The 14,929-nt window shown below is 37.3% G+C and overlaps 1 protein-coding gene across 5 annotated transcripts in view; it reads left to right on the plus strand.

Moving 5' to 3' along the window:
* MON2 (MON2 homolog, regulator of endosome-to-Golgi trafficking) overlaps positions 1-14,929 on the plus strand; it is a 107,834-nt gene that overhangs the window by 67,082 nt on the left and 25,823 nt on the right. For all 5 annotated transcript variants that reach the window (XM_021711170.1, XM_008055613.2, XM_021711168.1 and 2 more), the window contains 3 exons: positions 5,298-5,591; positions 7,759-7,957; positions 11,352-11,980. In XM_021711170.1, coding sequence (XP_021566845.1) covers positions 5,298-5,591; positions 7,759-7,957; positions 11,352-11,980 — 1,122 coding nt within the window. The remainder of the gene's footprint in view (positions 1-5,297; positions 5,592-7,758; positions 7,958-11,351; positions 11,981-14,929) is intronic.

The raw sequence follows: 14,929 nt of genomic DNA on the forward strand, positions 1-14,929 counted from the left end.
TCATCTCTAAAATAAATAAATAAATAAATAAATTAGCTGGGCATGGTGGCACGTGCTTGTAGTTCCAGCTACTTGAAAGGCTGAGGCGGAAGAATCACCTGAGCCCAGCAAGTCAAGGCTGCGGTGGCCAGGAGCATGCCTCTGCATTCCAGCCTGGGTGACAGTGAGACTTCAACTCAAAAAGAGTTGAAGAGATGTAGAGATGAGGTCTCGCCAAGTTGCCTAGGTTGTTCTTGAACCCGTGGACTCAGGCAATCCTCTCACCTTGGCCTCCCAAAGTGCTGGGATTACAGGCTTGAGCCACTGTACCTGACCAAAGCATAATTCTTAAGGGCCCTAGGGTTTTTGGAATGGTAAATGAGCACTGGCTTCAACTTAGTCACCAGTTGCATTAGCTCCGAATGAGAGAGTCAGCCTGTGCTTTGAAGCATTGAAGCCAGGCATTGACGTTTCATCTCTAGCTTTCATCTAGACAGTCATAGATGATACATCTTCGTCCAGTCAAAAGCTGTTTCATTTACACTGAAAATCTGTTGAGTGGGGCCACCTTCATCAGTGATCTCAGCTAGCTCTTCTGGATGACTCACTGTAACTTCTCCATCAGCACTTGCTGCTTCACCTTATACTCATATGCGCTGGAGATGGCTTCTTTCCTTAAACCTCATGAACCAACCTCTTTTAGTGTCACACTGGTCCTCTGCAGTTTCTGCACCTTGCTCAGCCTTCGTAGAATTGAAGGGAGTTAGAGCCTTGCTCTGGATAAGGCTTTGGCTCAAGGGAGTGTTGTAGCTGACTTGGACTTCTATCCAGACTCTCAGACTTTCTCCATATGAGCAATAAGGTTGCTTTGTTTTTCTTTAATCACTTGTGTTTCCTGGAGTAGCATTTTTAATTTCCTCCAAGAACTTTTCCTTTGGATTCCCAACTTAGCGAAGATGCTCAAGGGCCTAGCTTCTGGCCTGTCTCAGCTTTCAGCATGCCTTTTCCACTAAGCTTCATCGTTTCTAGCTTTTGATCTAAAATGAGGGATGTGTAACTCTTTCTTTCATTGAACACTTAGAGGCCATTGTAGGGTTATTAATTGACCTCACTTTCAATATTGTTGTGTCTTAGGGGATAGGGAGGCCCCAAGAGAGAGGGAGAAGAGGAGAGGAGGAGAGGGGAACGGGACTGCTGGTAGAATAGTCAGAACACACTCATTGACTAAAGTTGGCTGTCTTATGTAGGCCCAATTCCTGTGCCCCAGAACAGTTACAAAGTAGCATCAGAGATCACTTATCACAGATTACCATAACAGTTATAGAATATAGTAAAAAGGTTTGGAATATTGTGAGAACTACTAAGATGTGACACAAAGACACAAAGTAAGCACCTTCTGCTGAAAAAGTGGCACCAATAGATTTGCTTAGCACAGGGTGGCCACAGATCTTCAGTTTATGGAAAATTGCAATTCTCCTTGAAGCTCAACAAAACAAGGTGTGCCTATGATGAAATCTTTCTTAGGGTATTGTTACTATAACATGAAATAAGCATGTGGACAGCTTTTCCCTATATGCTAAAAGTCAACTATTTAAAATCTTTTAAATGTATATTATGACTCAGAAGTTTTATAAATTCAAACTTAAAACTTTCCTCACAAGCTAGATAAGTTAGCACACTTGGCCTTTTGTGTTTGTAGGTTCTGCATCTGTGGATTCAACCAACCATGGAAAGAACATATTGGAGGGGAAAAAAGGATAGTTGTGTCTGTACTGAAAATGTACTCTTTTTTTTGGTCAATATTACCTTAATAATACAGTATAAGGACTATTTATGCAGGAGTGGTTTGATATCCACAAGTCCATAAATGTAATTAAATATATCAACAGATATAAAAACTAGAACTACATGATTATATCACTAGACATAGAAAAAGCTTTTGATAAAATCCAGCATCCCTTCTTGATGAAAATATTGAACACCTAGGCATAGAGAGAACATACCTCAAAATAGTAACACCATCTACACTAAACCCACAGCCAACATATTCCTAAATGGTCAGAAATTGAAAACATTTCCCCTGAAAACTGGAACAAAACAAGGCTGTCTACTCTCACCCCTCCTGTTCAGCATAGTTTTGAAAGTCCTTGCTAGAGCAATCAGACAAGAGAAGGAAATCAGGGATATCCAAATAGGAAATCAAGTTATCCCTCTTCGCAAATGATATGATTCTATACCTCGAAAACGCAAGAGAATCTGTCAGAAACCTCCTTGCACTGATAAAGGACTTTGGCCAAGTCTCAGGGTACAAAATAAATGTGCACGAGACAATTGCATTCTTGTATACTAACTACAAACAGGCAGAGACCCAAATGAAAAGCACAAGCCCATTCACAGCAGCCACAAAAAAATGAAATATCTCAGCATCTTCCTAACCAGAGAAGTGAAGGGCCTTTGCAACAAAAACTACACAACATTGCTCAAGGAAATCAAAGAAGACACAAACGGAAAATTATTCCATGCTCGTGGATTGGAGGAATCAACATTGTTAAGGTGTTCATCCTACCCAAGGCATTCTACATATTAAACACAATACCCATTAAATTACCAACATCATTCTTCTCAGACTGGAAATTACAATACAGAAGTTCATATGGAAACATAAATAACCATGAATAACCAAAACAGTCCTCCACAAAAGAAACAAAGCAGGAGGTATCACACTTCCAGACTTTAAACTTTACTATAGGGCTGCAGTAATCAAAACAGCCTACTATTAGTATAAGATCAGGGATACAGACCAATAGAACAGGATAGAGATTCCGGTAGCAAAACCTCAGTTTCTCAACCAGCTCTTCTTCGACAAAGCCTCCACCAACAACCACTAGGGAGAGGAGGGCCTACTTAGTAAATGGTGCTGGGAAAACTGACCACATGCATAAGAATGAAACAGGACCCCTGCCTATCACCATACACAAAAATCAACTCTAAACAGATCAAAGACCTAAACATAAAACCTCAAACTAAGAACCTTAGGAAATGCAGGAAACACCCTTACAGAAATTGGAATAGGCGGCCAATTCCTGATAAAAAACCCATGTCATAAGAGATAAGATAGACAAATGAGACCTCATCAGACTGAAATGCTTCTGCTAAATAAAAGAAACCTTCAAAAGAGGGAAGAAACTCTGCAGAATGGGAAAAAAAAATTCGCCAACTGTGTATCTGACAAAGGCCTAGCATCCAGTTTTAACAAGTAACTCTAACATGCCCAAAGGAAAAAAAAACAAGCAGCCCTGTTAAAACCTGAGCAAAATATATAAATAGACTCTTCTCAAAAGAAGACATATGAGCAGCCAACACATACATGAACAAATGCTCAGGCTCACTAATCATCAAAGAAATGCAAATCAAAACCACATTGAGATACCACCTAACCCCATCATCAATAACTCAACAGATAAAATAAAAACAAAATAAAACAGATAAAATAAAAACAAAACAACAGATGCTGGTAAGGATGTGGAGAAAAGGGAACACTTCTATACTGTTAGTGGAAGTGTAAACTAATACAGCCTTTAGAAAACTGGTGAATTTTAAAAGCTCTAAAAATCAACCTTTCATATAACCCAACAGTCCCCATTCTGGGAATATACCTGGAGAAATTCAAATCATTCTATGAAAAAATATACCTGCACATGCATTATTCACAACAGCAAATACATGGAACCAACCGTGCTGCCCATCGCAAGTAGACTGGATAAAAAATGTGGTACATATATACAATGGAATACTATGCAGCCATAAAGAAGGATAAAATTATGGACTTCACAGCAACTTGAATGGATTTAAAGTCTATGATACTCAGTGATCTGTCACAGACATAAAAGACCGAGTACCATATGTTCTCACTCATAAGCAGACCCTGAACATTAATCATAATACTGTAAGAAAAGGATTAGCAATAGCGGGATATTGCTGGGGCGGAGAGGAGGGGAGTGCATCCATAGGGGTACCTGATCTCAAACCAGGGGAAGGAGGGACAAAAGGGGAGGCCCACACTTTACCTGTATGATGACTACTTGTCTACCTAATCCTGAATTGTACCCCCCGCATCTTTAAAATAAAATAAACTATATGGCATTTGCAGTGTGTGAGGTATTATAAGTAATCTAGCGGTTATATAAAGCATATGGGAAGATATATGTGGGTTTTAAGCAAATAGTGCAGCATTTTATGGGAGAGACTCAAACTTTTGTGAGTTTTGGTATTTGTGGGGTTCCTGTAATCAGTCCTCCATGGATATCAGGGGACAACTGCAGTTTACTTTGAAAAATGTAGTCATAGGGAAAAAATGTAAGCATGTTGAGTGTATATTGCTCTCGGAGTGGTTGTTCGTTCAAGGCTGCTTATGTTCCTGCTAGATATAACTTCCTTTATTTTGCATATATGTTCACTGTACTGGATCTTCTTCATGTTTACCACTGGCATAATTATTAATTTGCATACTGTATTGTGATTGAGAATGAAGTCATAAGATATATGTGTAATTGCTCTTGTATGAAATTATAAATTTATTGTTATATGATATTAAGGAAGTGTTAACGATTTTGTTAGGATAGCAGTGATATTATGGTTTGTTTGTTTGTTTGTTTGTTTTAAAGTTGGGTTCTTTCTGTTGCCCAAACTGGATGGAGCACAGTGGCACAATCACAGCTAATGATGACCTCAAACTCCTGGGCTCAAGCAATCCTCCCATCTCAGCCTCCTGAGTAACTGGGAATACAGGCCCACACCACCATGCCTGACTGATTTTTTTATTTTTTTGTAGATTTTTATTTATTTATTTATTTTTAGGTCTCACAATGTTAGCCAAGCTGATCTTGAATCCCAGGGCTCAAGCAGTCCTGCACCTCAGCCTCCCAAAGGGTTGGGATTGTAGGCATGAGCACTGCGCCCAGCTGGTTATGTTTGTTATAGTTAACAATTGTTGTATCTAGGTGGTGGGCATATCAATATATTGAGGTTCATTGTACTATTCTTGTTTTTTTGTATGTTCTTGAAATTTTTCATGATAACAAACTTAGTTAAAAAATTAATGTTAGCACAAGATTGCTCCCCTACATTCTCCTGAGGTCACATACCCACACTGATAGCAGAAGAGGTGTTTTCACTGAATCTACACTACTAGGAGAGAGGTTTTTGAAGTAATCCTTTTAAAGTTTTACTCTGAGAGGTAAAATAAACACACGTGGCAGAGTTATATGTATAAAACAAAATGTTTGAATAAAATGGTATTTCTCTCCTTTGCTTTCTAGTGGAATATTTCCGATTATTTTTTCCAAAGAGGAGAAACGATTGAAAAAGAGTTAAATAAGGAGGAGGCAGCACAGCAAAAGCAGGCAGAAGATAAGGGAGTGGCTTTAAACCGACCATTTCATCCTGCACCACCGTTCGATTGCTTGTGGTTATGTCTTTACGCAAAGCTAGGCGAACTCTGTGTGGATCCCCGGCCTGCTGTGAGGAAGAGCGCGGGGCAGACACTGTTTTCCACGATTGGAGCTCATGGCACTTTACTGCAGCATTCGACCTGGCACACTGTCATCTGGAAGGTATCGGGGAACGGCTTGGGCTCTCCGTTTTGATTGAGACACGCCTGTATACTTTTTCAGTTAACATTGTTTCTTTTAATTAATGAAGAATTTCCATGCCTCATGTATTTGACAAAACAGAAAACGTTAACTGTGTGATACTTTAAATTGTGTCTCGCGCAGAACAGATGAAGTAGTAAAGGCCGTATCTCTGTTTTTGTCTTCACCTCTTACTATCTCTGTCTCCATTTCTGCCTTTCCTTTCTGTCTCTTTTCTTTTTTCTCTTTTGCGCAGATGGTAAAACTGGGAATTGCTAAATTACAGAAGGTAATCAGTCTTACAGTAGAGGAAAAAGTGTTTTTTGTTGTTGTTTTACTTCTGACATGCAATGCAAATATAATCAAAAGATAATTTTATAAATAAAAGACTATCAACAGCAATGAAATTTACTTGCAGATTCACTAAACAAAAGTAACCTTCAAATGGTAAATTGTACATGTTATGATTATTCATTAAATACACAATTCCATCTTTTTTTCCTCTTCTAAAACTTTCTTATAAAACCAACAACTTACTAATGAGCATTTCTTCTTGCTAAAAGTCTCTTATTTTTGTTTCATCTGTTCCATTTTAATAAAAGTTTGTTTATAATCCTTTCACTTGCTTTTGTGAATTATTTTAGTTTAATAGACCCCAAAATGTCTTGTTAGAAAATTAACAATATATGTTCCCTAATAAATTAATCAAAAGTCCCGTTTTCTTCATTTTATATCTTTTACTTTTTTAATTGACAAGTAAGAAGTGTGTGTGTATATATATATATATAAATATATATATATATTTATAGTAAAAGCCATGTTCCCATCTATCTTCTGTTTCAGCTCCATCCCCCAGCTCCTCCTCTGATCACAAACATGCTCACGTCTCCCTTACTGCTTGTTTTTCATCTAATATTTTTCTGATTCTTATTTTCTTTTATGCAGCTTCTTTTCCAATCTTGCTGCACAATTTTCAATGACTTTTTTCCTCACTTTCCCTGTATTTCCTTATCCCTTATAATTGGATTTCCAGGTTTTTATACTTCAGAGTTTACCCCAGTATTTCTGATTATTTTGGTCTGAAGTGGGACCTAAGAATTTGCATTTTTATCAAGTTCTTGAGCGATACTTGATGCTGCTGGTTCACAGACTACACTTCGAGAAACATAAAAAGTGTTCATAGGCTACAGATGGTCTTTTTTTTGGAGTCAGGGTTTCACTCTGTAGAGTGCAGCCTCGAATTCCTAGGCTCAAGTAATCCTCCTACCTCTGCTTCCCAAGTGCCTAGTATTACAGGTGTGTGTCACCATCCTCGACTAATTTATATTGTTTTGTAGAGGTGAAGTCCCACTCTGTTGCCCAGGCTGGTCACAAACTCCTGGCTTCAAGGGATCCTTCTTCCTTGGACTTTAAAAGTGCTGGGATTACAAGCATTAGTTACCACGCCCAGCCTGGTTAATTTTTTTTTTAATTTTTTGTAAAGACTGGATCTGGCTGTGTTGCCCGGGCTGATTTTGAACTCCTGGCCTCCAAGCGCTCTTCCCACCTGAACCTCCCAAATCACTGGGATTATAGGCATGAACCACCATGCCCATCCCAGGTGGTCTTCTCACTGTCAAGTCCTTTGGCCTGTGCTCAATCCTCATCCCAATCATTTTTTATAGCATTTTCATAGCATACTTGTACTTGTCTGTACAGTTTTTTAAATTTATTCCTATTTCTTCCTTGAATCAAAACATGCTACCCCAGGTCCCACATATTTCTTGCTTGTTGATTTCTTCAAGCACCTTCATCTAGACCTGGAGCTCTCGTTGCTCTATATCCAGTGACTCCAGGAATGATACTTTTTTGCCTGGACCCCTCTCCTTAACCTTGCTCTTTTCTCATACATTACCCCATAGATGCTCCATTGATATTGCAACTCAAAGTCTTACATGATATCCTATCCAGGTTATTTTAATTTCTTATATTCCATGACTTTAAGGATAAGCTTAAGAATGTATGGTTACCTCTATTGGTCAGTTTTCTCTAATATATGTTGATTAGTTAGGTTGTCAAGTGTGTTTTTGGTAACAGTTTCTAGATTTTTATACTGTTATGTAAGCTATGTTATCAGTACTTTGTATATGACATTTAAATGAATATCTAGGTGCTCTTTCATCTGCTGGACCGAGTTCGAGAGTCTTCCACCACTGCAGACAAAGAAAAGATTGAATCTGGAGGTGGCAATATTCTCATTCATCATTCAAGGGACACAGCTGAGAAGCAATGGGCTGAGACATGGGTATTAACATTGGCTGGAGTGGCAAGAATCTTCAACACTAGAAGATATTTACTGCAACCTTTAGGTATATATGCATTTTTTTTTTTTCCTGGCTCTACAAGTAATTCATGCTCAAGGAAATTTGGAAAACACAGAAAATTCTTTTAAAATTCATACACAATACCAAGAATAATTGAACTTAACTTACAGTCTTGGTGTTTATGTGTTTTGTGTGTGTGTGTGTGTGTGTGTGTGTGTGTGTGTGTGTGTGTGTGTGTGTTGCTATTTTCGTTTAGAAACTATAGTGCTTGCCTCCAGGGGATACGATAACAGGCACAATGCACATCATCCTTGTTGTGGGTATAAGGGAGGAACTGTAATTACATAAATAAAGACAGAATTGCTACAATAATCAGTGCTACAAAGAAATGGTTTTGCAAGCTTATAGTAGGTATTTGATCTGGCCATATAGCAGGTATTTGATCTGGCCAGTGAGGTCCAGATAGGATTCCCTGAGAAAGCAATATTTTACTTGAGATCTGAAGGATAAATAGGAGTTCCTCAGAGAAGGGTACAATGAAGGGTGCCTTATAGGCACCGAAAACATGTAAAAGAGATGGGGGAAGATTGAGGAGAGTGGGATGGTGGACCCTAGTATGTCTGAAGGTCTGGATTGAAGAGGGTGAGGAAGAGTGTGATTCCTAATGTGGCTGACAGGTAAGGAGAGGAATGTGGGATGTGTTAAGTTAGGATTTCATTCTGAGAGCAATGAAAAAAGCCACTGAAAGGTTTTAATCCATGATGTGACATGATCAGATAATGCAGTTCAAAAAGGTTGGTTTGGTTGATGTGTGTAGAATGGAATGGCAACAAGGGTGTCCTATGGCAGGACATTGGAAACTGTTGGTGGTTCAGATCACTGGTTCTCAAACAAGGCCACTGCAGCACACTTGAGGACATTTGGCAATTCTGGAGACATTATTGGTTGACACGACTGGGGAGGAGTGAGCACTACTGTCATCTAGGGAGTTGAGGCAAGGAATGTTGTTCCATATCTTATAATGTGTAGAACAGCCTCCTGTTCTGCAAGACAGAAACGTCCACAGTACTGAGACTGAGAAACTGAGTGCCAGTGATGAGACTCTCGATTCTGCTGGTAGTGTCAGGGTAGTAGAAAAAAAGTGAACAGAGATACTTTTGTACATAGTTGTGACTGTACTGTACATATTGTTCTATTTATTTTCTTTCATTTTATATATGGCCTTTTTTAACCTCCTTGTATAAAAGCATAAGCATATTTATTCTTTGCATAGATATCTTTGTATGTTGTTCTTCATGTGCACTTTTTAACCCATTTTTTCCAGAAACAAAATGGATCATGGTATGTGATCCATTTTGCCCATTAGGGCTTAATATATGTATTTTTGGTTGGTTTTCTTTTGAGGTGGAGTCTCACTCTTTTGCCCAGACTGGAGTGCAGTGGCATAGTCACAGCCACCACAGCCTTGACCTGCCAGGCTCAGGCGATCCTTCTGCCTCAGCCTTCCAAGTAGCTAGAACTACAGGCACACACCACCACACTCGGCTAATTTTTTGATTTATTATAGAGATGAGGTCTCGTCAAGTTGCCCAGGCTGGGCTTGAACCTGTAGGCTCAGGCAATCCTCTCATCTCGGCCTCCCAAAATGCTGGGATTATAGGCATGAGCCACTGTGCCCTGCCTGATATATGTATTTTTAAAGCTTAGTTTTTTTTCTTTTTGCATAAAATTTATATACAGTGAAATGCACACATTTTCATTGTAGATTTGCTGTTTTGACAAAATAAGCATCATTTTTAATACTTTCATGATATTTACTCTATCTTAAAATCTAAGACTTAATATAAATTTGAATTTTTTTTAATGAAGACGTAATACAGCTCTTGTGTCTTTGATAATTTTTTTTGTGGCTTGAAGACTAGAAAGTGGTATTTATTATTTTATAATAGGGTTTATAATTTCAATGCAGTATATAATTATACTAAGTATTTTAGAAAAAGAACTCCTTCCTAGAAATAAAACATGTTAATTGAGAAATTGCAGGGGTGTTTCTCCCTAGATGGCACAGAGTACTCTACATCTGATGTTAGATTACCTCTCTGGTTGGCAAATGTAATGCTTCCTCTGACTTTTTAACTGAAATGGCCACAGGCGAAGTGTTTTAACTGTTTGATAGCTATAAAATGTAATTTTTCAAAACTTGAACAGTGTACTTAAAATCTATGTTGTTACCGTGTGTAAATTATTCCTCAGTCTTAAATAAAAGAGTATGAAGAAGACTGCTTGTGATGGGCAGGTGTTTGTCCCAAACAGGCAACTGGCACCTGTTGTTTTATACCAGACCTACTTCCTGTTTGCCTGTTAACAGTCTTCTTTTTGAGGCATTTGGGTGTATTCCTTTTTTTTAAACCCAAAATCTAGTTGCTTGTAGTCTTTGGAAAGTGAAAGTCTTTAAGCCTCGATAATTTCTTTGGTGTATTGTATAGCCTACTTATGTTATACTGCTTTGGAAAATATCAATTTTTAAAATTTTTGCTTTATTTTGATGCAAGCGTGTGGGTGGTAATCTATGTTATTAACAAAGTCATTGGCTTGTTTGCTATAGGAAAATATCTTTATGTTGTTTTTATTGTTTTGGATCCTCATGGAGACAAACTGGGTCAAACAGCTCATAGCTTCATCATAAATGTTTAGTCAGTCACAGATATAAGGCAGGAGAGGTAACCAGCTACCAGTTAGCTAATGCTCTACTGATGGTAGATGAGTGAATTCAGTTTCACATGAGAGGAACAAATTCATTGTAAAAGGATAGTTAGTTCTTATGGTGCATTTTCTCCTGATAACTCACTAACTTGTGAAAAAAGTTTCAGATAATTCTGCAACTATAAAATTATTTAAGTATGAAAACTAAAGTATAAAGTTAAGATTTATGAGTTATGACATACAGTTGAAATATTTAGACCCATGAGAAACATGTATCATACTGTTCTAACAATCTTTCCACTGATTCCCAGTGATTAAGAAGGAGAACGTCCTAATCGTTAATAAAGGTAGATGGACAGCCTGAAGATGTTATGGAAAAGCTTTTGATTCATACTCATAGATTTGCATGCTGTTCTTCGTAGGCAGAAGTACTAGGAGATGGCACAAATGTGTATACATATGTATACAGAGTTTTGTTTTTAAGACCAAAACATTATTTGATATACCTATTATCCTCTTCTTGATGCCCTTTGTTCCTGTATCTGAAAAAAATTTTTACTGACTTTCTTGGGGTTGTGATGATTTTAATTCACAATGTTAATACTACTTGTATTTTTTTCTAGTTCTGTGGAAATTTGAGCAGAAAAATAAAGCAAATATTTGTCTAATATTAAGAGAAAATTTGATCGCTTTTATGATAATTTTTTTTTCCTCTTTCTCTGTCTTCCTGATATAGGAGATTTTTCAAGAGCTTGGGATGTTCTTCTTGACCATATTCAGTCAGCAGCACTCAGCAAAAATAATGAAGTGTCTCTGGCTGCTTTGAAAAGCTTCCAGGAAATTTTACAGATTGTATCCCCTGCCAGGGATTCAGATAAGCCTGAAACACCACCTGTAGTTAACGTCCCTGTGCCTGTTCTTATGGGGTCTATATCAGGCCCTAGCCTAAGCAGGCCATTTGTAAGAACAGATTCCATTGGAGAAAGACTTGGAAGATACAGCAGCTCTGAGCCACCCATAGTTACCGATGAGCTTGAAGATTTGAATCTCTGGTGGGCTGCGTGGAATACCTGGTATAGAATTGGATCTGAAAGCACTAAGCCTCCTATTACTTTTGATAAACTAACTTTCATTCCCAGCCAGCCTTTTCTTACAGCTTTAATTCAGATATTCCCGGCTCTCTACCAACACATAAAAACTGGTTTCAACATGGATGACTTGCAAAAGTTGGGAGTCATATTGCACAGTGCAATTTCAGTCCCCATAAGTTCTGATGCATCCCCTTTTATCCTTCCATCTTACACTGAAGCAGTTCTGACAAGTTTACAGGAAGCTGTACTCACAGCGTTAGATGTTCTCCAAAAGGTAATCACATTTTAGTGGCTGTCTAAGCAGTGATGTATACAGTTCTCTGGAAGGTTTTTTACTTTGCTGTATATTTGGGAAATAAATTCTAGATTATTAAGAGTATTATATATGTATACTTTCAGACAAATTCAGGATTGTCAAGATCCAGTTATTTTAAAAACTTGCAGTTTTCTGATATATTTGAAAAGGTAATTCAGGTCTGTTTTGAGTCTTTAAGAAGCTGCCTACATCCTCGTGTTTCAATTAACCAGCACTTTTGGTTTGTCCATTTGAGTCTTCATAAGAGGATATAACATCTGGAATAATAGTTCCCGTATTTTTATGACTAGAAAATTAGTAAACTGTGGGATTATATTTGAAATTTTTTTCTTCAGGGCTTAAATTTAGCTCTGAAATTATTGGAAGTTTTAAGAAGAATAAATTTATTAAAAAGTATCTCATAGAAATTTTAAAAAGAGATGTATTTTTTAGCTATGGTCTTATGATTGCAAAAAAAAGCATTGAAACAGACCTAAAATTATCAAGCAAGTTCAGATTAGCAAACAAGACCTGATCAAGTTCAAAGTGTTTCTTAGACTTATCATGAAAATTGATGGCACAATTCACAACTGACAAAATGCTAAGCAAAAAAATGCTGAATGCCAGCCATTCCAACACAGTAACTAAGACAAGCTAACAAAATTAGAATGGAACTAGATTTTGATCATACGTGTTATCAGTAGCCATTTGTGTAGTGTAAATTGTTTCTAATTAACTGATTGCATTCTACCCAGACGGAATGATGAAAGTTTCCACAGTAAAAATGGTGATATATTACTATAGCATGATGCCTCGTGATTACCTCAGGAGAAGGTCTAGCTGAGCAGTAATTTCTGATCTGTTTAATCCTAGTTGCCTTGTGCAAGGAAACATTGTGAAGAAACTTAATATTTAAAAGAATCTGGCATTTAAAAAAAAATTGTTGTAGGAATATTTGTTTTCTACAATTGAAGTCTAAATACTTATTTTTATTTTTAGTGGGGGAAAATAGTAGCCTGTCATTAATTACCCCTCCCTGTTGGACATGCAAATACGTTTCTTACTGACTGCCCTCGAGGGAATGGAAAAGTTATCCTATCAGAAAATAAAATAAAATCAGAGGCCTTTTGGGAGGCTCATAATCTGGTACAGTCATTCAGATCTTTGATTCAGGTTTTTATACATAGATAGAGGATAATAAAGAAGAAACAATACCGCCCCAAATTGTTTTCAAGGAAAAACATATACAATTTTATTTTTGAAAGCCTTTCCTTTAGCAAATGAGAGAACAAGTGGGATCATTTACCCAACTCAATCTTACAATCTGGAATTTATCCCAGGGATTTGTTCTGGGCTTTTAATAGCTTTGAAAACAAAATACCATCAGTGAAACTCAGAAAGTTTTATTGTTTTTCATTTATATAAATTGATATAATTTTTGCATTAATATCAATTTTTACTCTAGCAATTGTTTTGTTATTTACGTGATTATCCACAAGATGTTTCATAAACCTTGAGTGTGATCTTTAATGGGTTTCTAATTATTCCAAACAGAAAAAAATGCATATTTTATTAGTCAGAATGGGGTTATATTTTCTTCCACAGGTGTTAGAAAACGTTTGCACATTCAAAATGTGCTTGCTCTGGGATTTTTTCTTTAAATAGCTATCGAACGAAGCACTTTCTTGATTAAAAGTCATGTTCATTCCTAAAGGGAAAAACTCATTTCTGATTTCATGTTTTCTTTCTAAAGAGGTGTGTCGATGTTGTTCTTCCTGAAGGCTCTTATATTCCAGGGCTTCAGGGACATGGCCTTCTCTTGGTTCTCACATCACTCATACCCAGCCACGTTGACTTAGTTATGTGTGCTAATTAATTTTTTTTTCCAAGTTATTTTACATAGATGGGGGAACTGTGCTGTAGCTGAGGTCAGGAAACAGCATTTGTCCTGCTTGTTGCTAACCTTTCTAAAGTCGGATGATGGGGCTGCTGGAGTTGTGCTCCAGGAGATGCCATCCCACATATGTGACTGGTGCCCTCAGAGCTGTGTGGTGAATCCTGACTCCAGCAGATATGGGCACGTTTCTTAATCTCTCTGTACTTCAGCTCCCTCATCTATAAAATCAAAATAGTAAATCTACAGCTTTTGCCTATTAAACGGGATATTTGTAAGGCACTTAGGACCTGGCACAAGTTCAACATGCAGTAAATGTTAACTGTTGTTATTTTCGACAAATGGTTCTCTAGCAAAAGCCTTAGTACATGATAAGCACTGACTGGATTATTGTTCTGTGAGTTAATACATGAAACTTTGCACCACACAGTTTTCAAGGACTCATAGGAAATACTGTCTAGATTGCTTATTGATTCTTAGCTTTTGGACTAAAATCTGTTATCAGATTTATTCTGTAGATTTCTGTTATACACACTTTTAGAATACTGAGGAAAGGCCAATAAAGACATTTTCTCAGGTGGAGTTTGTTGTTTAAAAAGTGTAGTTTCCATATTATGTATTTTAAGATCCCAGAACTACTCTATAAATTGACCTTAACACTATTAGTGCTATATAAAGGACCATGAAAATGCACAAAGTCATTACTTTGTGCTAAGATACATCCAAAGAAATTGTAATACTTAGTGTTTTGTTTGGGGCTTTTTTTCTCAGACACCCACATGGGCCTTTCCTTTTTGTCACTAAAAATAAAACAATTCACTTAGGGTAATATAGTCTGTTTTCCACAAATAATTATTACTTGTTTACTTCTACAAGTTAAGACCCAGCAAGAGGTTAAGGAAAAAGAACGTAGAACTGTCTGAAGCTGTCAGTAAAGATAAATTTTTTATTTTTTATTTTTTTCAGTTGGAGTCTTACTCTGTCACCCAGGTTGGAGTGCAGTGGCACGCCCACGGGCTGCTGGGCTCAGGCGA

The sequence above is a fragment of the Carlito syrichta genome, unplaced genomic scaffold, assembly GCF_000164805.1.
Source record: "Carlito syrichta isolate Samal-C Ts95f unplaced genomic scaffold, Tarsius_syrichta-2.0.1 Scaffold301892, whole genome shotgun sequence".
Classification (NCBI taxonomy): domain Eukaryota; kingdom Metazoa; phylum Chordata; class Mammalia; order Primates; family Tarsiidae; genus Carlito; species Carlito syrichta.